The following is a 24,056-nucleotide window of genomic DNA, read 5'->3' on the forward strand; positions in this document are numbered from 1 at the left end:
CCAACTTTGCGTTATCACACTTCACCGCTAGCAGTGCGCCGGCTAGGGTGGGTGCCTGACAGGCTAGGTGTGGAGCTGTCCATAGTCGACTCACAACAAGAAAGAGAAAATGAGGAAATGACTCCGAACAAGGGAGAAAAAATGTAAAAAGGTAATCCTCTTAAATTTCAGAACACACGTCGCGCAGGAGTCTGCCGAGTTCCTCGAAGAGAATAGCCATATGATTATATATATATATATATATATATATATATATATATATCATATCATATTTCGGGATATGATATATATATATATATCATATCCCGAATCGCCATGGTCAGTTTATCCTCGGACACGTCAGCTCCCTTCGCCGCGTTAAATTTTAGGGCCGTGTGACTAGTTGGGCCAGCTCTCTCAACGCCATCGTACCTGCTCCAGAACTTTCTCATTTTTCGAGAAAAAGTAGATGCTGCCTCAGGTTATTTTTCAGGACGCGGACTCAGGAGTAGATTCAGCCCAACATGGCGAGGGCTGCCGATTCCTGCGCAAAATAATCAAGCGTTCTCGAAATCCTCATCGACAGGATTGGACAACTGCACATCTCACGGCTCATTCGGCCTCGATCACCATGTACGTAAGAACAAAGTGACCACGCAACGGAAATGTCTGGAAACTGGAGTTCCGTGGTCGACACGCGGTGTGTCTCTCAGCCGTCATGCATGGTGCTTATCGCTGAAAGGGTCGGACACGCTACGTTGAAAATCCGGAGTATTGGCCGCCTGGTTAGCTCCGGATAGCAACGATAATACTCGAAGGACTCTGCCCTGTCCGCTAGCCACAGCTCGTACTCTGCGCGAAATGTTACAGCAACACAGCCATGATGACTCCTCCTCTCGGTGCATCGGAAGAAACTGACAAACGAAGTGGCGCAGGTGTTTATGAGCGCGACGGAGGCTTGAATCCCAGAAGAGAGATCTTCCGCACTGTCATTTGCTGCTGATTCTAAAACATGGGTAGAAGCCGACAAACAGTACCTGACACAGTAATACTTTGTGTGCTGAAATACCAGACGGAGAATAAGAACCGGGGCAGTCCTGTATGATCCACAGAAAATGTGGCGCTGATTATCCTCATTCACCATGTATCCGTAGTGGAAGATGACCAAAACGTTTTCTCAAAAGCACGTTCATGGTAGTCGATAGCCTTCCAATATAGTCTGATAGCCAATGTATAAGAGGCGGGATCGACATAACCGTCGAGATTAACAAAAGTGTGTATAACGATTGCAGTCTCGTACCGATCAATTTGTCATGTCAATCCTTCTCACGAAGTTTAACTGTCATTTGAACGTTGAAATTTCTGGTACAATTTCCGCGGTCAAGTATCTAAACAAATACATCGATGAATTTCCTTATCGCGCACCAATAACTAATGGAAACGATTCTGATGACAATGGAATTTAGACGAGGTTAAAAGCATTTGATCCCTCACAATGTATGCCCATCTTTAGCTCTTCACAGAGTGTTTGAGTTTGCTATGAAACAAAAATCCTACACTGTATGCAGATAGGCTGTTCACTAGTCGGGATATCAGACAGTTCACTTTGTAGCAGGACAAACACAACAACCTATAGATAGGGCAGGTTCCAACTTCATGACCCTTACTGCTTATTTTTGAAATCAACCACCAGCCCCAAAGGGAACAGTTCTCAAGAGTTAGTAATAGTCTCGCGATCTTCTCTTCTTTCCATGTGAAGAGAACTCCACTTTGAAGGAAGTGGTTGCACAATCCCGTGTCAGGTACGGCAGTGAGAGATCCTCCAAACATCTTCTTCCAAACCTGTTTGGACCCTCGAAACACAACGACGATGATATGGTCTATTTCTTTATGTTGCCCAAAACTGCGACTCCCACTTTTAGTGGAGACAGCAGTGCTTCTGAAACCAGAATGTACGATCAGAAACCATTCTCACTTGCTACTTCAATTGTAGACTCCCTAAGTTTTTCAGGTTTAGTTCTTCAATATCATGTTCTTCAAGACAGTTTTAACAGATCACCAGCAATGATTGTCGATAAGATCGACCAAAGAAACACAGTTTTTATTGTAGTTTCATTACTATGGTTCTTTTTGTTATCATCATTCATGAATGTTTATGTTTGTGTTTTGTCAAATGCCCAGTTGCAATACTTACTATTTTATTGTCGTAATCAATATCACATGTTGTATTATGATGAAAAGCTTGATATGGTAAATTACTGCCATTACGCAATTTCATAGATCTTGGCCCATGTAAATCACTAAAGCAAGTTCTTCGTCTTCTACATTACCTATTAAGTTGGTATCTCAAACGTTATTCCAAGTCTGTATTTTCTAAGTTCACATGTACAAAAAGTATCTACTTTACTTAGTTACTTGTATATATTATATATGATCAGGAATATTATACGATCAGGAAATAAATGCATGTGCGGTCGCCAGCATCGTTCAATTGTCAAAGAAGTACAGCGTGGCATTTCCCATGTGTAGAAGACATGTCCACAATGAACTTGAAAATGGTTACTGTCTTCTCTGTGGAAGACTCACGTGTTCTCATGCAAGCATAATAACCGAAAGATTTGGGTCGTCAGTTGTTAGAAAGAATCAATGTTCGTTGGCGACTACTCCAACATCTCTATTACCGGGTGTTCCTAGGAACAGTTTTTTCTCCAGCTTCATGTACGGTGGATGGCGTCGTCTCCTATCGGTTAGTCCGATGACTTCGTAGTCAATCTTATTGACTTGCATTACAAGATTCTCAACGTAATCCTGGATAACTTTTGTAACCTCGTTCTCACTGGTGCTGCCGCTCACCGAAATTAGGAGAATTTTTCTTATTACTGCACCGTAGCATAATCCTAAAACAAATGAGCAAATTGCTAGCGTCCAGTTCCGCAGTTTTGTGCAGGATATCATGGATGGTAATGATCTGTGCCGTAACGAAAAATAGCAAACAAAAATGGCAACATTATAGTAAGGTTTTGTTTCGTTCTATAGGATTTCACTTTCCTGCAACTAGAAGTATTTCTCCCGAAAAAAAACTAGGTTTTTCCGTTTCAGATTGTTCGAACCTTTGTAGTTGTTTACCTTCGTAGGAATAATTTTCTTTCCTGGCATAGACTGGAATCGGAGCGTGTCACGATTTTGAGTGCTCGAATAATACAAGAAACGGTCCCATCGGAAGAAATTCTGGGTCACGGTTTTCGTTATCCGCCGCGGAGTGACAGATGATTACGCAGGTAGGCAATAATGCAGATGTTGCCGCAGACTCGAAACATTCATGAGAAGTTCTTGTGAGTTCTCTTTCAAAAAAGCTTTTGAGCAAGGAACTATTTATACGAATTCAAGGCGAAGTGTTTAATTTTCTTGTCAGTCTTTGTTTGTGTTTTTTTTTTGTTTTTTTTTGTGTAGGAAACGCACCAAGCCCACCCTACTGGTGCTTTGTGTATTAATTCCGCTGCTAGTTCGACTAATAGAAGGTTATCAACAAACCTGTTGTTGGTTTCTTATCTTCGTCTTTGAGATTCTCTTCTTTTTCCAACTGCCTTTTGATATTTGAATTCAGTTTTTGTGAAAGCTGCTTAATTCAGTGATCCTAATATCGCCTATGGGCGAGTGTAGTGTAGCGGTTAAAGGTTCCGCTTTCTGCAACATCGATCGGCGGTTCGAATCCGCCCTAGTGTTCACCAAGCCTTTCATCACTCTGAGGTCGCTAAATTGGAACCAGACTTGTCTGGAAGATAAAAACACTGACTTGACACATCGCCAAGCCTCAGGTGTCATTGTATAGGCCAGTTACGCGTTCGTGAACCTCAAACGATTCTGAATTGAAGTGAACGTGAGGGAAACGTGAAACGCCAAAAACTTTGTCCCTTTAACTCTAATATCCCCTTTTCGCTTTACGACATTTATTATCAAAAAATCCTTTTTTTTCATGCTGAACACAAGAATTTCCCTCTATACCACGAGTATTCTCTGCTATAGACTTCGCGGGGAAGATTTATTTTCTAAACGCTGGCGCTCCTAAAATTACATCATTTTCAGAGATATAATAATGTTATTTTACTTGCAGGCCACCAAATGACCAGTCCTTTTTAGTGTATCGACAATAACCAAGCCTCAAGACGACAACTATACCACCAAAACTTTTGTTTTCTGCAGTGAATTTTGGATCTTTCCGAGTTTTTTTGTAATCAAAATCATACAGTTGGAAACAATATTACATCGGATAAATCACATTCGTCATTCCACTAATTCTTAGAAAGCAAATATTTTGATCTAAAATTACAATGTTTTGGACAGGTGGTCCAAAGATGATGGATGAAAAGAGGAAGAAAAGTCCAAAGATAACAAAGATTTTGTGTTTGTTTCCTGGTTATTTTTTGCATCATATCACTACTCGTGAAAGCAACATCATCCAAGATAATCCAACAGCAGAAATTCTGAAATTAATTAATTAATTTGTGACCGGATTTTGATAGAGTCTAGCTTGAAATTGAGTTAAAAAGAAGACTTCTTCCCAACAAACAACCCACAATTCTTTTAACCGCTTTTGCTGGCAAGTATTTGTAATTAATATTTCGATTAATTCTTACTGCATTATTTTAATACTGTATGCGACTCGTCTACAAGGTGTAACATTATAAAACTAATCATATGAGGTTAGCCAGAGACTGACGGATTTTGAAATAGTAAACTAGATTTTCTCAAAACAATTCTTGAATAAACTGTATCTTAGCCAAGTGAGAGCATTCTTACCATTCCACTCTTTTCCCACGAATAGACAGAAGCAGAAGTGCAGTTTATGTCTATGAACGTGGGCACTCTCAATTTTATCTTATAGTACAAAAAAATGAGCGTGAAACAATTTTGATTTCAATTGTTTGTTAAAAAACGTGTCAGGGAATGGAACGTGAGCAATAGAGACGCTGCCAGACGTCCGCAGTCCAGCTAATCGAGCTTGAATAAGCAACAGAATCTTCCCAACCTGCACAATTACAGACACGTAGCGGATTGCTATCGTTTAACTAAATGTGATAAGTTGCATTTTAGGAGCGACCAAACGGTGCGTTCCCCTGGATTACTACTACAACTGATAATTGAGTATCATTACGCTCATACTCGTAAACTACCTCCTTATTCCTACCAGTCCCTCGTGAGACCTCAACATCCTCAATTTCGTGGTATGCTGCCTTCGAATCCACATGCTACCTTCCTGAACCAGTTGTGTAAGTATTAAAATTGCATACGTGCAATTGAATGGCGGTAGAAGTCGTAAAAGAAATGGTAAGCTCTTTTATTGGAATGAAGACTCAGACACTACCACACTGACCACTAATAAATGGTTAATTAAGTATTATTTGCAGCTGTCATCCACTATATGAATGACTTTTTGAGGTTTACGTTTGTCCGGTTTTTTTTAATCGAATGATAGGATTGTTATGTCATCTGCGAGTGTTATGCAGCCTTGAGCACTTGGAGGGATCATCCGTAGTAGCCAGGATGTGTAAGTTATAAAGAGTACCGATGATAAGACAACGCTTTGTGGAACACCGTTACATGTTATATGAAATGGATAAAGGGTTGGCTAACAAACACGTGAAGCGCTCCGTGCGAAAAAGAGGACTGTAAATAAGCTGTTATTCTATGATGTATTCTCACTTGTCGAGGTTTTTGTATTAGACCGTCGTGTGCGACATTATTTTAAAAAATCCATTCTGATTTATGCCAGTGGTAGAATGAGCAACAAGACAATTGACAAACATTTTCGAAAAATTTTTCAAACAGTCTTGCTAAAATATAGCATATACTAACGGGTCTAATGTTGTTTGGCTGATTATTTGAGGACTTTTCTGAGATAGGAATGACCTGAGAATGATTATATTTTAAGGGAACGTTCCTCATGAAGATGAAAGGATGAGAGTTGTGAGCCATGCAATTTAACAAACAGCATTTCTTCTTTAAAAAAAGTGGGATCTTATCGGGTGTTTGTGAATAAGAACTGCCCTATTTAAAAATCAACTCGATGATTTCACTTGTGTTGAACCAACTGCTATCTCCCATTAGAAGAGATAATTTTTCTGAATATTTGTGACACAAAATATTAAATGGAAAGTTTTTTTTAAACGTGTCGGCAAGTAATTAAGCCTTCTCAGGATCAATCCATAGTGTTTTACTCTTTTTTGTCCTGAACTCTCCAATTTCTTGTTTTAGATACATTTGAGAATTAAGGTGTAGAAAGTTTGTTTATCTCTTGACTCAATTACTTTTCTTTCAATCGAGAGATTGTGCTTCAGTGATTTTCTCGGAACTTCGTTATGTAGTTTGCTGAAGCACATAGTTTTTCCAAGCTAAGGATCACAGCCGATACAACGAAAATGCATGTAAGGCACTTAACCATTCCCAGAGGTGCTTTCTAGATAGGAATATGTAAATCGATAGAGTTTTTTAAGACAGCAAGAAATATTCACAATTACCAAGCAGCGGTTTCACAGTGTACTGGTACAGCCCAACGAATCGATCTGATCGAGATAAACTCTTACTCAAGAAAAGTCCACAGTTTTTCTTTTTATACTATAAATCTGTGTTTCTCTAACCAAGGCTGATTGATACGTTATTGAGGCATGCTCCCTGGATCACAATGAAGCATTGGTTTGGATCCTTCTGACAGTGTCTCTGTCGGAGCAAGAATACTATCAAGGTTATGGTTCCCTAACTCATTATTTTTGACTAACTGTACTAAAGTTTGTGACTTCGGCCGAAGTCAACAAAAGAATTCGAGGCGTTATTAGTAAGTATGAGGAACATCCGATCAGATGATGTCAGGAACGTTAAGGTCACTAGTGATAATAGCCAGGAAATTAATTGTTGACTTATCGGAAATCGCCTTAAATCGTTGTTCTGGTTTGTCAGCAAGACCTATAGGGAGCAAGACCTGTATATACGTGACCTGTATGTACGACATCTAAATGTACCAAGTTGTCTTCAAAATAAATGTTGGCAGATAATGTTTCAGGCTTCAGTCAACTTCTCTTGAAATGAGTGCAGAGGAAAAGCAATTTACAATAAAGAGCACAACTCCACCGCTTCTTCTAGTGTTGCGATCTGTTCTCAAAACTTGCTAGTTTGACCATCAGTGGTCTACTTGATCCAGTTTTTCTAAAAGGTTGCGTCATACAGTTTAGAGTTTAGAGTCTTGTCAAATTAGGATACCTCAGGGACTGAGATCACTGTGGAGCCAGTATAGAACAAAAAAAGTAGTCTTATACGGCTGGCGTTTTTTTATTAATGACTTTTTAAGGCGCAATTGTTTCCACCTTTGTTCTGCGGTTGGACTGCCAAACCGTTTAGGCGTTGCGGCAAACATCTCACCCGATTCAACTTATCTAGAGCAACGACAGTGCTACTTACCACAGTGGTGAGAAATTCGCGATGTTCGTACAAGACTATTGCCGGAATGGACGCTCAATCGCAGCGCTACCATTCCAGCTTGAAGTAGAATGCATTTGCGTTGACCTGACTATTCTTGTTCACAAGTTGGCATGCAAGAGAGTGAAGTAGAAGTCAGGTTTGCTTCCATTTCTTCCTGCTTCCCGAATGGTGCAGCGATGCAGTTTCCGACCGTATTCCATTCTCTAACTTTGATTCGCTTACAGTTTTCCGCATTTTTATCTGTCGGTCTCTCTTTCTGTCTGATCATGTTATCCTAAACACCGTTAAAATCTTTCCTCGACTAACAGAATTTAGAATTTTCTTCTTTTCTTTATTCTTTTCCTGTTTCTGCTTTGGAATGTATCTGCTGCTATTGTCTTTCTGTTCCCTTCATTGATCATTCCATTTGAAAATTCATTAACATTGATGTTGCGTATGACTGCTATAGTCCTTTTTAAAGCGAAGTTCTTGAAAGTTTCATACTGATACTTGCAGATATCAAGTTGCTACAAAAGCCTACAATCATGATGCTGCTCACCCTTGCAGTAAGTACTAATTTTCTGATATTTAATGCACAAGGAAGAAACGGAAATAGTGAGTAGTGAAAATCGCAGTGGAGCAGTGGAACTGACGGTAGATAATCGAGGCAGGAGCCTATTTTGCAGCAATCAGGCTATAAATATGAATTATGGTCAACCGCTACTTCCTTTACCATTCGCAGTGCGAGGCAACTCCAGGTCGTTTGACGCAGCTATGTCTAAGCATGGTGTTCTACCACGACGATGAATAGTGTAGGAGACAAGGACAAGGGAGAAACTCTTACTTCAAGTTACAGTCTCGCACAACTGAGCTTTCACGGATCTCCATCGCTAGAGGGATCAGTTTCGGTATGTTACGAGGTGAGGTACTTGGTAGTGGATAAGGAGCTATCTGAGTTTGTACCTTTCTCGAGATGAGGGTGGGTCAACGAGGTGGACTCCATCTTTCTGCATTTCTAAGATTGACCCATCTAGATGACTAAACCTCAGTCCTGTCAATAATCTCCATCGAAGTGATTGGGAGGTGGAAAACAGCCGCTTTTTATACTTCCCTCGAAGAAATTATCGACGTCTCTCAGATATTAATGAACGCAACGAACGTTAGGTATAGGACATGTACAGGACTGTAGGGGTCATCGAGGTTAAGAGGTGCGGAAAGAGGTTAGTATTCTGATATTTAAATAGACATCACATACGCTTGTATCCCAAGCGGTTGAAGATCGATGATGCATACCTGATAATCCGAAGCTAGGAACATTGCGTCGTCATAGGACCGACCAAGACGAGAATACACCACTCACTTAAGGTAGTATAAGGAAGTGGTGAACAAGCTTTCTTAGGAACATGCGACAGAAGAGGAGTCGGTGGAATTTGTATCTTTGTCGCCCCAATTATGGCTGAAACCTCGACTATTTCGTGCAATTTTCGACACGAATCGGAAGTTTTCCGATGAGAAGATGCGGTTAAGCGCAACTTTTGGGTATCTTTCCCCCTTACGGTCCGAGATCAAGCTACGGGAAAGAAGAAGTTGAAGCGTCTTATACGGTCTTAGAGAAGTTCTACAGATATGACCAAACCTCCTATAAGGTCATTGTTGGTGATTTCAATGCCAAAATTGGCCTCAGAAGAACGCCTGAGGAACCTCGTATCCGAACCCACGAGATACAGTAGCACGAGTAGGGAAGACTTCATCATGGCGACAAAAATCATTCGTGGGAACTAATAATTCCAGAACCTATCCTGTCTACGCTGGACGTGAAAGTCGGCCGGTGGAGTGTATCACGGCGAAATTGAACACATCATCGTCAGTAAAAGGTTTTGCCTGACGGGATTTCACTTCTGTACCGAATTTCTCTATAGGAACGAACCGCTGCTCCTTTCAAATTATTTTTGTTGCGAAAGGAGGAAAGATCGCCAAATTTAGACTCAACTCAACCCAACTCCCAGAACCATCATTAACTGGGACCAGTTCGCCGCACTATTCCCAGTTTTTGGAAGGAAAAACATCGATGAGACAAAAGATCTGCTCGCTGAACATCCCCACTACTGCGTGAGGAAAGCCGTGAGGAAAGAGAGACTATCCGTCTGCCTTCAGAAACAGTTCGCGTAATGTGCCAGCCAAGAGCAGCGCAAACCGCAGGCAGCCTAGAACTCGTCCTCGAGATCGCAACGCTTAGTAATGAGCCGATAAAGGAAAACATCAAAGAGAGAAGACCAGCAATACAAAGCACTGTAGCATTACTTGTCGGAATAAAATGTTCCTGATTAATGGAAGACCAGCAAGACCTTGTTGTTTGTATGGAGGGGAACACATATGACATCGGGAATAATCGTTCATTCTTCTTACCATCTGTCATGGATGAGCTCCGATTAGATTCGTCCTTAACAGGATTGAAAAAGTTGCCAATAAATAACAGTCATGCATGCAAGCGCGGCTTTATGAGAATTTCAGCACGATCGACCACTTTCATAAAAACTTGAAATGTCCAGAAACTCATCTAGGTGGCGCGAGAATACACTATGCCGCTTTGTCTCTCCATCATTAACTTGAAGAAAACCTTAGGCTCACATGAGACTAAGTATGCATTAAGGTATTTAGGAAGTTAAAAAGTAACATAACGGTCGGAAATCAACCATTCTATGAGAACATCCTTGTCGACATGAAGAAAGAAATCCTACAATGTAGTGCAGTCTCACTGAAGATATTTACCGCCGCCTTCGAAAACGCAGTGCGTGAGCCGGAATGGAACGATATGGAAGTGAAGGAAATGTAGAGGCTACACATCTGCGGTATGTTAACTACATTCTGGCAATATCTGGCATCAGCCAAACGGAGCGAATTTTGGCCGACTTCAACGAAACATGGGGAACCATTGGTCTTCAGCTGAAACTGCTAAAAGATCAATTGTTGATTGAATGTTTATGAAAACGAATGGATCTTGGATGTCCCATTTATGCTGAAAGGAACGAACATGTGGAGTGGAATATCCGAATGCACCAGCTATGTCTATCTGGGTCGAGAAATGAAAATGAAGAACTACCTGAACATCGAGCTGCTTGTTTGCCGTATAAAAACACCAAGGATGTAGTGGAAAAGATCAGCAGCACCAGTCTTCGTGCTCATTTTAACACAACCGTATTTCGTGCTTTTACGTATGCTTCAAAATCATGAGCACTTCGTAACCAGAAAAAAACCCGATCAGCGTAATTACGTTCATTCGAAAGAGTGGTGCTAGGTGTATTTTGCTTCAGACAAGTGAGGGACGAGATTCAGAGTTCTGCCCTATGTCAGCTATCGAGGGTTAGAGACGCCGCCGCTTTTGCTAAGGAAGGCGAAACAAAAGAGGCCAGACACGTGATTCTCTTCAGCGACAGCCTTTGTGTCAGAGCCGCGAACGGCGAGTTCCACACGATTTTAAGTACACTACAGGAAGACCTCCGACCGGGTGGACAGATTTTTTTGCAAGGTCTTTCAAGAAGAAAGTTGAGGTTTGTGCTGCACGCGGAAAGAGAAACAACTGGATGACTTTTGCTAGTGATCAGGACGACTGGGGAATTACCCGCGCTCGTTCCATCGATTCGAAGAGCAAGAGAAGTCTAGGTTATCAAAGTGACAATAATGATAGTAAATTTGAAGAGTGAAGAAGAAGCTTGGTGGTGCAAACATCTCTGCACGGCGCAATTACCGATTGTGGGTGTCGGGAGTTTGACATAGGGGTAAGATATCGCAGAAGGTGTGAGTGTCTAACGATTCACACCCTCTAAACATCCTTCTTAGCCGACATCTACGTCGATTCACACAGTCTTTGAAAACAGCTCTTTTCAATCTTCCCGGTATACAGCAAGAGCTCAATGTGAACTGTTCATCCAAAACCCAAGTGCTCTTGGGCTGCAAGTGTTTCTCAGCTCAGCGTGGTAAGGCGGTGAGTTGCTATCAAATATGCCACAGACGTTTGATATATTTAATTAGGGATTTGGCGGTATGCTGGACGACAACACCAATATATGAGATCGATATATGAGATATATATATATATCGTGTGCGCTGAGAGTGAATGCTAAAATGGTTGAGTGCGTTTAGTAAGGATGACCACCGCGTGCAGTGGGCAATCAGACTACTCGTGACGAAAAATGCAACAGAGCTATGCCAGCTCTTTCCTTTCATCAGTTGGCAATGACGGAGTCATGACACAGAAAAAATAGGAAAGGACCGTTCCTGACTTGTAGTGGACTGAGAACAGTTCATCAGTTGTTTGAGTGTGAAACAAAAAAGGAAGCAGATCTTCTGTTGTTGTTCTTTGCTCTTTCCAAGACGAGACTCTTTTTTTCGATAATGCATACCAGATGACGATCTCTGTTAACAGATTATGTCCCGGTGATGAAAAGAGTAAAAGGTGTGAGGCAGAATGTTTACATTAAATTCTTTTAGACGAGAAACATGAGGATAGAGCGCATGTTGACATAAATGTCATAGAAATCATCTCATTTTAGAGCTTTCTTCTGCTACCTGCCGTCAACGCTCAGTTCAGAAGATGTTTTGCCAATGAACAATTCAATGCCTGCGCCGCTCCTTGTGAGGCAACATGTAGAGATCCTAGTCCGGTGATGTTCTGTTTTTTTTCATTCAAGGATCTTCCAATTAGAAAAGAACGTTCTGTTGTCAGAACAGGCTTTAGCAACTTTTTGTAAAAGCAGAGTTTCAGGAGATTTGCCCGGGGTGTGCAGCTACGTGTGAGTGCAAGCCAGGTTTCCTAAGAAATAAATATGGCGCTTGCGTGGATGACTGCGACAGCCTTCGTAGATATTTTCTAAAATTAATAAAAGCATAGTCTGATCAACCAATTATAAATTATAGAGACATTACGACCTACGTGTAATGCCAATGAAGAGTTCAGAGAATGTGGTACAGCTTGTGAGCCAACGTGCTGGAACACCGAACCAGTTCGTAGTTCATTTAACTTATATTGTTCAGCTATCGGTAGAAGACTATAACAATATCCAGAGCTGGCTTATTCATGGTTGATTTTCAGAAAAACTGCACAGACAAGTGCGTACTTGGATGCCAATGCAAAGAAGGATATTTCAGAAACGGAGATGACTGCATTGCTCCATTGCAATGCGAAAATGGTGATGACATAATTGACATAATAGAGAATTCTAGTTACTGGACAAATTTGGATGGTAACATAACCGTTGTTTATTCACATCAGAATCCAAGAAAGGTGACGCTTGCCATGAAAATGAAGAACTCGTAGAATGCAGCGCTCCCTGTGAACCGACTTGTGAAAATTCCAATCCGGTTGGCACCTTAGCATTTCATGTGTTTCCAAATTCCCCTAAATTGTTATTCGGCACTCTTTGTAGAACGCCAAGCCTATGAAATTTGTCCTCGTTCTTTGTTTGTACCACATTAGAATTAAGTGACTGATGCAGCCAAATCTTTCGTTCTGCCTGAGACAAACTGAACCGCACTGAGAGAAATTGATGCTAGGTTTGTGCAGAACGATGAAGACACTAATTTTATAGATCGGGTAGCACCCACAGATGGGGAACGGTAAAGAGGGTCCCTACGGATTCCCCGCGACTGCCTTTGAGACATAACGTGCCCAGTGGATATGCCGGCGGATACGCGAACATATCTCGACGAAGTCACGCTCCAGTCGTTCATGAACATGCAGACAACCGCCATAGATGTCCTTTCTGCTACAGAGACGCAGAAAACTGCGCAGTTACAAGGAAATATGCGAAGAAGAGTAGTGTTAGTTGTCGAAATGACCAAATAAGTCAAAGAATAATAGTGTTATATAGAAGTAGATGGGATTTTGTATGGTGTTCTAATAAAGAAAGTGAGTGAGTTTGTCTTTGTATAACCTTCAGAAAGTCTAGAAATCTTACCAAATTTGAACTCTTTTTCTTCCTATTAGTTCCCAAAAGTCAGAGATACAGAAGGTCCCTCTGTCCAGAAATAAGTTAGGCTACAAAAAAGCTCGGAAGTTATAGGATAACGATAAATCTCATTACTTTTGAGAGCTGGAATGTTCCGTTTTAACGAAAACTTTTATGTACGCAATTTTAAGCTATTACATACATCCTCATCTCATACTTCTCTTGCTTCTGGTACGATTACTAAATTGAGATCCCTCACGTTACAAAATTGCAGTGAATGTGTCTGATTCTCCTGAACAATTTAACAGATAGTGAATTATATCCTAGCCGGTGATACAGCATATGATTAGCGGTAGGTAAGCAGAGTCAGCTATTTAGGTGCCAACGAAAGTGAAAATCTTTAGGAAACGCACCATCGCTAATTGCCCTGACGAAGCATGACCTTGGCATGGTCGAAATTCCGCCGGGACCCTCTTTACACGCACCCCCGCTGATCACCTCACATTTACTCGTTCTCATTTCGATTTGACAGCGTTTTGACCAACGCCGTGCACTTCAGCTTCATCCATTCTATTTCCACTTCATTGCTTTCTCCAGTACATAATGAGTGAATAACGAAGCAAAGGGCAAGAATCATTTTGATTTCGATCTCGTACAAAAAGAGCGCAATATGTGTGTTACTTTTAAATTTTGTTCCGAGTCAAGTTGTTTGTGTTTGTCGAGAAGTAAGAAACAGTAACAACAATTTTCAACAGCAATATAATTTAAGCATTTTTTACATTCGCACAATTTTGATTAAGAAGCATTGATCATTCAGGATCATCAGGATTGCAGACATGACTGCGTAGATGTTTGTCGGTGCCGTAAAGGCTTCGTTCGTGGTCCGAATGGTTACTGCTTTCTGCCGGTGGAATGTCCTTCTATTGAGCAAAAACCTCCCACTCAAAACTCCCTAGGCAAGCATTTGAAACTAAATCTTCCACTGCCTAACAAGAACTGCGTTCAGAAGATACAAGTTTTCAGACAGTTGTGATGATATTGAATGTCCAGAGGGAACCACTTGCACTATGGCGGAAGACGACTGTCCGTACCCACCCTGTTCACCACCCATAGCAGTGTGCTATCCTCCGTTCCCTCAGAGATCACCAGTGCAGTGTGGACCGAACGAATTGCTGACAACATGTTTCGGATGCGAACCAACGTGTGATCATATGAATCCAGTAAGTAAATACTTCAAATTCCATCGTTGACTTCTGTTGAGTACCACTACCACATAACTCTCAGGAGTTGCTGTTTGCCAGCCGACTCTTCCAACCTGTCCTGGCCCACTTTGTGGCAGATCAGCTTTGTTTTAAGTAGAGTGATGTAACACCTCTTCCCACTACTTCAGGATAAATAGAGTTTCCCGAGGTCCACAATCATCATATGCCTAACTGGAATATAAATAAACCAGTCTGAATGTCCGGCTAAAGCCGGACTTCAGACTTTCGGTGGTTTTAGCTTTGCTCCCCTTCACTGATCAATGAAAGTTAATAGTAGTGGTGTTTTCTGTAAAATTAGATTTGTGTTTTTCTAACAACGTTTTTCTTCTCTTCTTTATATTATAAATTAAGGTGAAAGATTACGGAGTTTTCCTTATAAACACGTCATTCGACCTTCAGCTGCAAACACTCCTTCGATGCCAGAATAATACAGACACTATTTGAAAGCATTACTCGAAGTATGGGTATTCCTCCTGATTCCCCCAATAGTTATCACAGAATGAGGTTTTAACATAAAAAGACGTGAAAGACATCCTACTGATAAAGATAACGTTCCACGAAAGATCACGTAAACATCTTGCTACTATTTAAGCAGCTGTTTGCATGAGTGTTTCCACTTTCTGAAAACGGCAAACTACAAACTTGAAGTGAACAAAGAAGGAAATAGATACGCGGAGGACTCATAAATGTGAAGAGCAAAGCGCCCTGTGGTCACGGCTATAAAACGGCTGCAACCATTTATCTTTTACGTCATGCACACTGAGTTATTGCGCACCAATGAATGGGTCCACCGACGCCGGTGGATCCGTCGCACCCCATATTATGGATATCTGGCGCCGGTGGATCCGTCCCACCCCCTTCTATAGGCATCTGGCGCCGGTGGACCGGTCGCACCCTCTTCTATAGGTATCTGACGCCCGTGGACCCGTCACACTCCCTTCTGTAGGTATCTGGCGCCGGTGGACCCGTCGCACCCTCTTCTATGGGTATCTGACGCCGGTGGACCCGTCGCACCCCCCTTTTTGAATTTCGTGGCTGACACACACACATACACACACAGACACACGTGAGAGAATAAGCCCGTTATTATACACATGATTCAAAAAAGTGTCTGTATGTGTATTGTGTTCAGAGTTTTTGAAGTCATAGAAGTATTGCCGTTTTCATGATTGGAGCAACATATTCCAAGCACTGAGAGGAGTGCTCGAAACTCCTTCCTTCCGAAACGCAACGGAAATAGAAATTTCGTTTTGTACATGAAAAGCATTTTGGCATTTCAGAAACTAGTTGTGAATGAGAATATTCACTTTGTCAAAGTTGCATTTTGGACTGTTGTGCATCAGCTACTCTACATTTTCATTTTTTCTCACTCTGTGATTTGCAGTGCAGAACAGTCTGTCTGAACAATAGTTAAAACTTGAGCATGCCAATGTAATTTCAATTTCCAGTTTAATCCGTGTTCGAAAGTACGTCTCACTAATAAATGTAATTAAGTCTCACCATTAAATGTAATTAACCTCTAAATTTGTGAAATTCCTGCACTGAATGACAAAGAGTTGTATTAATTCTGTGGATCTGGATAGTTCTAAGTATCATGGGCACTTTTGTTCGATTTTAGGATTGCGAAGTCTCTTGCGGCAATCCCAGATGTGTGTGCGAGGAAGGATTCGCTCGGACTTTTTTTGGAAAGTGTATTGAGAAGGAGGAATGCATATATGTTATGGCAAAGGGTTTGTAACTGGATCTACTGCTTAACAAGAATTATACAAAAAGAAGTTTTCAGATCGACCGCCGAAGATACCCGTAGACAGCAATTTGCTCTCTCAGAGATCATCAGTGATGTGTGGACGGAACGAAGTGTTAGAAAGGTGCTTTGGATGCGAACCAACATGTGACTTTATGAATCCAGTAAGTGAATGTTTTAAATTTCATCATGTTAGCTGTGTTCAGTAACGAACACTCTGAAGACTGTACGGTTCGCCAACCGACTCTTCCAACCCAGTTTCTTTGTGTTAGCTAGGTACCAAGCACCGATATGAAGAAATGCAAAGAGATGAATTTTTAGTTGTATTGACTTCCAGAGTGTTTGAAGTCCTTAAATTATTTTCGTAGTTCTATTGTGTCTTTGCTTATCCTTTTTTTCCTGCTTTCAAAAAGGAATTCAAAAATTTTGTTTCATTCCTTCAAATTTAGGATCATTAATGCAGTTGCCATCATTATCAGTAATACGAATGCGTAAATACTTAATGCCCGTCTTCCAAAAGCAAAAGAGCTGCGACAATAAGTCGTCAATTCTGTTTTTGAGGTCATCACAGACCCCAAAAGCACTTTTCTTTTCGCACCGATGCTGATTCAGGATACAGGTGGTAGTCGGATGGGGCAAGTTCGGAGCCTTTGTGATGCGATTTTTAACACAACTCCTGATGAAATAGCTGCAGCAGCTTTACCATGCGAAGCCGTTATCATGCAGCAGTGCTACTTTGAGTCATTTAGAGCATTTTTTAAGCATTGCATTGGCCAATTTCTAGAGCTGTTTTACGCCGAGATTAGTGTTGACTGTCTGATTACCTTTCAGCAGCTCAGAAGAGAAACCCTTGCAAATTCCAGAATGGGGAAAAGTAAATGTGGGAAAGGAGATATGCAAAAATTCCATGACTGCAACAATATGTTTCAAGCAATAGGGGAGTGCTCAGAGCTTTTTCTGTTTTGCACGCAATCAAAATAGAAACTTGGTATTGGGCCAAAGAGCATTTTAGCATTTCAGAAACTAGCTACGAATGAGACCATTCACGTAAAAAAAAATTGCAAGTTCGACTGTTGTACCTCAGATACTCTACATCTTCGTTTTTTTTCACATCCAATTTCCATCACAGAACAATATTGTTAAAAAGTAGTTCTGACCTGAGTTCCTTAACATTATTAGGTGAAGTAAATAGTTCTGAGCATTTTTGCAAGATATCTTTATTGAGCCATATCTGACGATGTAAACATTACATCGAGTCACACTATACGATGATTTCAAGGTGACGCAACGAGAATAAAAATCCTGCGAGGGCCACGGTTCAGTCGCTGTGAGCTGGCCCAAACGGTCGCCAACCTCAGATTGAGGCCAAAAGGTTTTACTGTGTGTTTGTTGGGATGGAATTGAATCATCCACTATGAGCTACTCCAATCGGCCCAAATACTCAGCTCGGACTTCTACTGCCAACAGATCAGGCTGAACCAGGCAGTCGACTAGATGTTGAGAAAATTTGCTAATAGGAAAGCTGTTGTGTTTCATCAAAATAAGGCCAAACTGCTCACACTTTTAACGACCCATCATAAATTCCGTGAGCTCTACCGTACCCGGCTATAGTCCAAGGCTGTCACCGAGCGACCAGCACACCTTTTCAAGCATTTCCAAAACTTTTTAAATGCTGCAAAACCGGCCTTATAAGACGGTTGTTCAAATGAGGTGGTCAAGTTTCTTCCCAGTACGGACAAAAATTCCATCAACTGCGGAATTGTGAAATTGCCATTAAAACGAACAGAAGACAAAGCGAACAAAGCGCTGCATTTGATCTTAATTGGTTTATCCTAAATATGTTAGTTTCATCGTCGATAAAGCGCAAATACGTACGGAACTTTTTGCCTCACCTAATATTTAAAGTTTCAGTTTGAATCATTTCCAACAGTAACTGCTGATTTTGAGCTCGCCCATCTCTTTTAAATTAAATTTCAAACTTCTTTATTCGAATTTATCGTAAGCGCTATTTTTTTTAAATTTTAGGACTGCATAGTCACTTGCGGCGACCCCAGATGCGTGTGCAAGCAAGGATTCGCTCGGACTTTTTTTGGAAAGTGTATTGAGAAGGAGAAATGCATAAATCTTATGGCGGGGGGTTCGTAATCGAATCTACTGCTTAACAACAATTATACAAAAAGCAAAAGCTTTCAGATCAACCAAATGCGCCCGCAGACAGCAACCCGTTCTCTCAGGGATCATCAGTGATGTGTGGACGGAATGAAGTGTTAGAAAGGTGCTTCGGATGCGAACCAACATGTGATTTTATGAATCCAGTGAGTGAATGTTTTAAATTTCATCATATTACCTGTGTTCAGTAACGAACATTCTGAAGACTGTACGGTTCGCCAACCGACTCTTCCAACCCGTTTTCTTAGTGTTAGCTAAGTCAGCATAATTTCAAGTGGACTGGAAATAAACTCACATCGCTATTCTCAATTAGGGGATACATTAAGATTTTTCTGAAATTTGTAGTTATCGCAGTATTCATAACCAAGCACCGATTTAAAGTAATGCAAACAGATGAATTTTTAGTTGTATATGGCTTCCAGAGTGTCTGATGTCCTCATATTATTTTCGTAGTTCTCTTCTATCTTTGCCTATCTTTTTCCCACTTTTGAAAAGGATATGAAAAATTTTATTTAATTAATACAAATTTAAAATCAAAGATGTAATTATCATCAGTATGCGCGTTATCACTGGGTGGAGACGCAACGCCCCTCTTCCAATAGGAGAGAGGCTGCGACAGTAAAGTCACCGAAAGCAGGATACAGGAGTCTCTAGTCCTTTTGGGATACGTCTATGAGATTTGATACGGTATATATGTGGTCCATCGTGCTGAACTCTTTTCAAAACCCTGTCTGCTCACTGCAGTCCTTTATCTAATGTTATTTCAATCATGTTTAGGATTACTCTTGTGAAGAGTTTGTAGATGACAGATAGTACGCAAATTGGGAAATAATTTCCAATGCCATCTTCGCCTTCCTTCTTGTGCATCAGCTCGGTTTTGCTAGTTTTTCATTGATTAGAAACCTTGCCCTGTGACAGATGACGAGTGAAGAGCCTTGCCAGTATGTTGATCAGGGCTGGTGCCAGGTTGTTCGGATGTTCTGACCTGACTCTTTCGGGAACGGTCGTTTTCTTCATAAGATGGGCGAACTCTCGACGGGTATAGCAAATGCCTTTGTTCGCTTCTGCTACTTTAGCGAATCTGCTGCGTTCTCTGGTGGTTTTAAACTCTGTGTTTTCCACGTACGGACGTGAACATGTTTTACGAGACGATCATATTCGTCCTCGATGTTGTCCATTGCGGTATCTTCCCAAAAGCCGACTACCAGAGGTCCCAGTCGATGATAGTTTCATGACTTATCTTTGTGAACTTCGCGGCTTTCTCTCCTCTCCGAGTCAATGAAAATTTTCTTTGAAAGAGGCAAGATCTCGTAATGAATTCTGGCACAACAGCAAAATGCGCTAGAAAGAACTATTTACTGACGGTGATGTGGTCAATTTCAATATGGTTCTTTCTAGCGGGTGACTCCTGTGCCTGGTGTCGAGAAAAGGACTTCTGAAATTGCGATTTTCCATGAGTTGTCTTAGTTGTCATGATAAACTCGGAATTTCTCTCTCCTTTATCGTTATATTGTATCATATCGGTTCATACTTGAAGGTAATTTCAAGGTGACACAACGCAAACGAACACTCTAGGAAGGTTATGGTTCAATCGCGATGAGCTGGCCCAAACGGTCGCCAACCCCGGAGAAAAGAAGGTTTTGCTGTATGTTTGATGGGACTGGATTGGAATAATCCACTATGACCTACTCTAGTCGACCCAAACAGTCAGCGCGGACCTCCACTGTCAACTAATCAGATTGAGCAACTATCAACTAAGCAGGCAATCGGCTAGAACCGGAATTTGCTAGTAGGAAAGGTGTTGGTTCCGTAAAGATAAGGCCAAGCTGCCCGCACCTTTAACGACCCATCATAATTTCCGTGAGCTAGAATGGGTGGTTCTACCGCACCCGCCTTTAATCAACCATCCATCAGGGCCATCAAGCAGTGGTGATGCTCTGATGGATTTAATCCATTACGGCTGGCACCAAGCGACCAGCACATTTTCAAGCATTTGCAAAACTTTTTTGTTTTTACAGAACCGGCCTCATGAGTGGCTTGTTAAAATGACTGAGTAAAATGGTGAAGTTCCTTCCCGATACGGAGAAGGATTTCTTCAACTGCGGAATTGTGAAGTTACCATCAAAATCGACAAAAGTTATCGAACAAAAGCTCATTTGATCTAAATCAGTTCGTCCTAAATATGTTAATTTTATCGTCGAAATCAAGCGAAAACTTTCTAATTCACCCAATATTTTAAGTTTCATGTCGAATCGTGTTTGATTGTAAGTGCTGATTTTGAACTTGGCTATCTTTCCCCTGTGATAGAACACCGGATTGTATGAACTTGTAAACCTGAATAGTTTCAAAAATTGCTGCTTTGTTCGTATTTATCATGTGCAAAATTTTTTGAGTTTTAGGACTGTGAAGTTACATGCGGCACCCCCAGATGTATGTGCGAGAAAGGATTCGCTCGGACTTTTTTTGGAAAATGTATTAAGAAGGAGGAATGCATATATGTTACGGCAGGGTGTTCGTGACTGAATCTACTGCTTAACAAGAATTGTGCGAGAAGTAGAAGTTTTCAGATCAATCGAATGACAGGAAGCGAATCGACAATGCACACGTTGACAGCAATCTATTCTCTCAGAGCTCATCACCGAAATGTGGACCAAACGAATTGTTAAAAAAGTGCTTTGGCTGCGAACCATCATGTTTTCACATAAACCCAGTAAGTAAATGTTTTAAATTTCATTGTTAACGCCTGCTGAGTTCACTACCATACAAACTGAAGAGGGCACTGTTTACCACCCAATTCTTCCACCCAATCCATGCTGGCCCTCTGTTAGGTAGATCGGCTTGTTTTTTTGAGGTGAATGAACTAGCACTTCTTCCCAGTACTTCTAGATAGACTGAATTTTTTCTGAGATCTACAATCAGTACATGCCTTGCCAAGGAAGACTATAACCTAATGCAAACAAATGAGTTTTCGTTTATATTGAGCTTTCAGAGTTTACTTTACTTTTTTCTCCACAATTTATTTAGAAATTCTATGTTGTACACGGCAAGAATTTTACCTTTTCTAATGAGATCGTTAAATTGGGTAAAATTTTCGTCGTTCTTGTTTGTCGTTGGGTTTCCCACTGCAGAACAGTCTTTTAAAGTGTCTTTGGGATTTCCGCTGCTTGTCGAGTTTTGAAAATTCAGTTTTAATCATTATTAGAGTCAGGGGTGTAGTTGAGGTGCAATACTCCCAAAATCAATTCTCCTTCTTTCATTTCCTCCAGTCTAGTCGCTCATGCCGGGATTGAAAATTAAATGTGATTAATATTATTTTTGAGGATTTTTTTAAATTAATAAATGGGAACAATATCATAGTCACGATCATGATATATAATAACGAGCTTGGTGTGTGTGTGTGTGTGTGTGTGTGTGTGTGTGTGTGTGTGTGTGTGTGTGCTGCTTATATAGTAGGCAACTGTTTACATGATCTGATAATGCTAATTTTACAGAAAATGTCACTATTATTACTTTATTTTCATTAATCAGTGATAGCGAGCAGAGCGAACACCACTGGAATTCTGAAGTCCGGCTTTAGCCTGAAGTTCAGACTGGTAATATAATATAATGAAAATACAGAGATATAGATAAACAAAAATAAGTTTGCCGCATTTACTGGCGATTTATAGGTCGTTTTAAAGGTTACATATGCAACCATGCTAGGGTTTCCTCTGAGTGTCGTTTTTCAGCATCTCGTGCACTCCGCTTCGCATTATCATTATTTCGCATACCACTTACGTCGGAATTGCGCTTGGGTGGTAATATGCAAATCAATCACCTTGATCACCTTGATCACCTTGACTACCGTTGATCTTCGAACTGGTCGAGCGGGCGCCAGTAATCTTTCCATCTGTCCCGATCGCGTGCCAGAGTATCCCAGTGGTTCCTCCTTGCGCGTGGGACACGAAGAGCATTTCATATTTTTCTTTGAAGGACTTCGTGAAGAAATCTGAACGGTCTTCCTGTAGTGTGCTTAATATCGCGGGGAACCCAGTCGCCCACGGCGCTGGTCCAACGGTTGTCATTAAAGCGCATCAGGTGTCAGGCCCACCTTATTTTACTTTCCTTGGCAAACGCGGCGGCGTCTCTAATCTTCGATCGCTGACGTAGGAGAGAACTTCGAATCCCGTCCCTCACTTGCGTGAAACGGGATGTTCCTAGCATCACTCTCTCAATTGCGCATTCAATGACGCTCACCGCGTTTTCTTCCTGCTTGCCCAGGTTTCCGAAGCATAGGTCAAAGCAGGAAGTACTGTGGTGTTGAAGAGGTGAGCACGGAACTGGGTTTTCCTGGTCTTCTTCACTACATCCTCGATGCTCTTGTATGCTCCCCAAGCCGCTCGTCTCCTCCTGTCCAGCTCGGGGTCAGGTCGTTCATCATGTTCAATTCCCGACCCAGATAAACGTAGCTGGTGCATTCGGATATGTTTGTTCCGTTGAGCGTGAATGGGGCATCCGAGATCCATCCGTTCCGCATGAACATCTTCTTTTCTAGAATCAGCTGAAGACCGATGCATCCACATGTTTCGACGAATTCGCTCACTATTCGTTCCGCTTGGCTGATGCTAGGTGTTATTAGTACGATGTCATCAGCAAAGCGCAAATGGTGTAGTTGCCGACCAACCTCAACCTCAACCTTCACTCCCATGTCGTCCCATTCCAACTTTCGCATTGCGTTCTCGAAGGTGGCTGTGAATATTTTGGGTGAAATTGTATCACCCTGTCGGACCCCCCTCTTCACGTCCATGATGATGTTATTGTAGAATGGCGAAATTCCGGTTGTGAAGTTACTGTACAACTCTCGAAGTACCTTTATGTAATGAGTAGGGACGCCTTGGTTGCCCAAGGCTTCCACGACCGCTTCCCTATCAGCTGAGTCAAATGCCTTCTTCAAGTCGATGAAGGTGAGACAGAGCGGCATCTTGTGCTCTCGTGATACCTCGATGAGTTTCGAAACAGTGTGAATGTGGTCAATCGTACTGATTCCGTTTCGAAACCCTGCTTGCTCGCATGGCTGTCCTTCATCCAAGACTTTTTCAATCCTATTAAGGACCACTCTTGTAAAGAGCTTGTAGATGACGGACAGTAGGCAGATTGGACGATAGTTGCCGAGATCATGTGGATCTCCCTTTTTATACAACAACACGGTCTTGCTGGTCTTCCACTGTTTAGGAACCTTGCATTCCGACAGATAACGTGTAAAGAGCCTCGCCAGGGTGTTGATGAGTACTGGCGAAAGGCTCTTCAGATGTTGTGGTCTTATTCTGTCGGGACCGGGTGCCGTACGATTTCTTACCGACATGATAGCATGTCGTATTTCGGACGGGAGAACCTCTTGAATGACTTGTCCGTCTTCCCTCAGATGGTGAGGAGGCAAGTGGACATGGCTGTCGAAGAGATCAGAGTAGAAGTCGTGGATGATTTTCTCCATCCCCCTTCTCGATGCAATGACTGTCCTCTTTGGGCTCC

The 24,056-nt window shown here is 41.5% G+C and overlaps 3 protein-coding genes across 4 annotated transcripts in view; 1 reads left to right on the forward strand and 2 right to left on the reverse strand.

Annotated features, from left to right (window-relative positions):
* The window catches only part of RB195_015812 (uncharacterized protein), a gene marked incomplete at both ends in the record, with an annotated part of 24,896 nt that extends 2,199 nt beyond the window's left edge, over positions 1–22,697 (forward strand). Inside the window, 17 exons of one of the 2 annotated variants that reach the window (XM_064206700.1) lie at positions 473–722; positions 5,071–5,246; positions 7,945–7,994; positions 11,979–12,089; positions 12,191–12,284; positions 12,343–12,428; positions 12,518–12,614; positions 12,698–12,786; positions 14,191–14,329; positions 14,397–14,593; positions 16,254–16,365; positions 16,419–16,543; positions 18,405–18,516; positions 18,573–18,694; positions 20,948–21,059; positions 21,116–21,258; positions 22,521–22,697. In XM_064206700.1, the coding sequence (XP_064062580.1) occupies positions 473–722; positions 5,071–5,246; positions 7,945–7,994; positions 11,979–12,089; positions 12,191–12,284; positions 12,343–12,428; positions 12,518–12,614; positions 12,698–12,786; positions 14,191–14,329; positions 14,397–14,593; positions 16,254–16,365; positions 16,419–16,543; positions 18,405–18,516; positions 18,573–18,694; positions 20,948–21,059; positions 21,116–21,258; positions 22,521–22,697 (2,192 nt within the window). Of the gene's footprint in view, positions 1–472; positions 723–5,070; positions 5,247–7,944; positions 7,995–8,231; positions 8,349–11,978; positions 12,090–12,190; positions 12,285–12,342; positions 12,429–12,517; positions 12,615–12,697; positions 12,787–14,190; positions 14,330–14,396; positions 14,594–16,253; positions 16,366–16,418; positions 16,544–18,404; positions 18,517–18,572; positions 18,695–20,947; positions 21,060–21,115; positions 21,259–22,276 lie in introns of those variants that run through there. The other variant, XM_064206699.1, reaches the window with a different exon arrangement.
* Positions 22,698–22,890: 193 nt separating this feature from the next.
* RB195_015813 (uncharacterized protein) lies at positions 22,891–24,018 on the reverse strand (the record flags this gene model as incomplete). The annotated part of the gene is made up of 1 exon (XM_064206701.1): positions 22,891–24,018. The coding sequence occupies one exon, from the start codon at positions 24,016–24,018 to the stop codon at positions 22,891–22,893; it is 1,128 nt and encodes a 375-aa protein (XP_064062582.1).
* Positions 23,226–24,018, reverse strand: RB195_015814 (uncharacterized protein; the record flags this gene model as incomplete). The annotated part of the gene is made up of 2 exons (XM_064206702.1): positions 23,226–23,276; positions 23,398–24,018. The coding sequence occupies 2 exons, from the start codon at positions 24,016–24,018 to the stop codon at positions 23,226–23,228; spliced, it is 672 nt and encodes a 223-aa protein (XP_064062583.1).
* Positions 24,019–24,056: the final 38 nt, after the last annotated feature.

Source organism: Necator americanus, chromosome V, assembly GCF_031761385.1.
Source record: "Necator americanus strain Aroian chromosome V, whole genome shotgun sequence".
Taxonomy (NCBI): domain Eukaryota; kingdom Metazoa; phylum Nematoda; class Chromadorea; order Rhabditida; family Ancylostomatidae; genus Necator; species Necator americanus.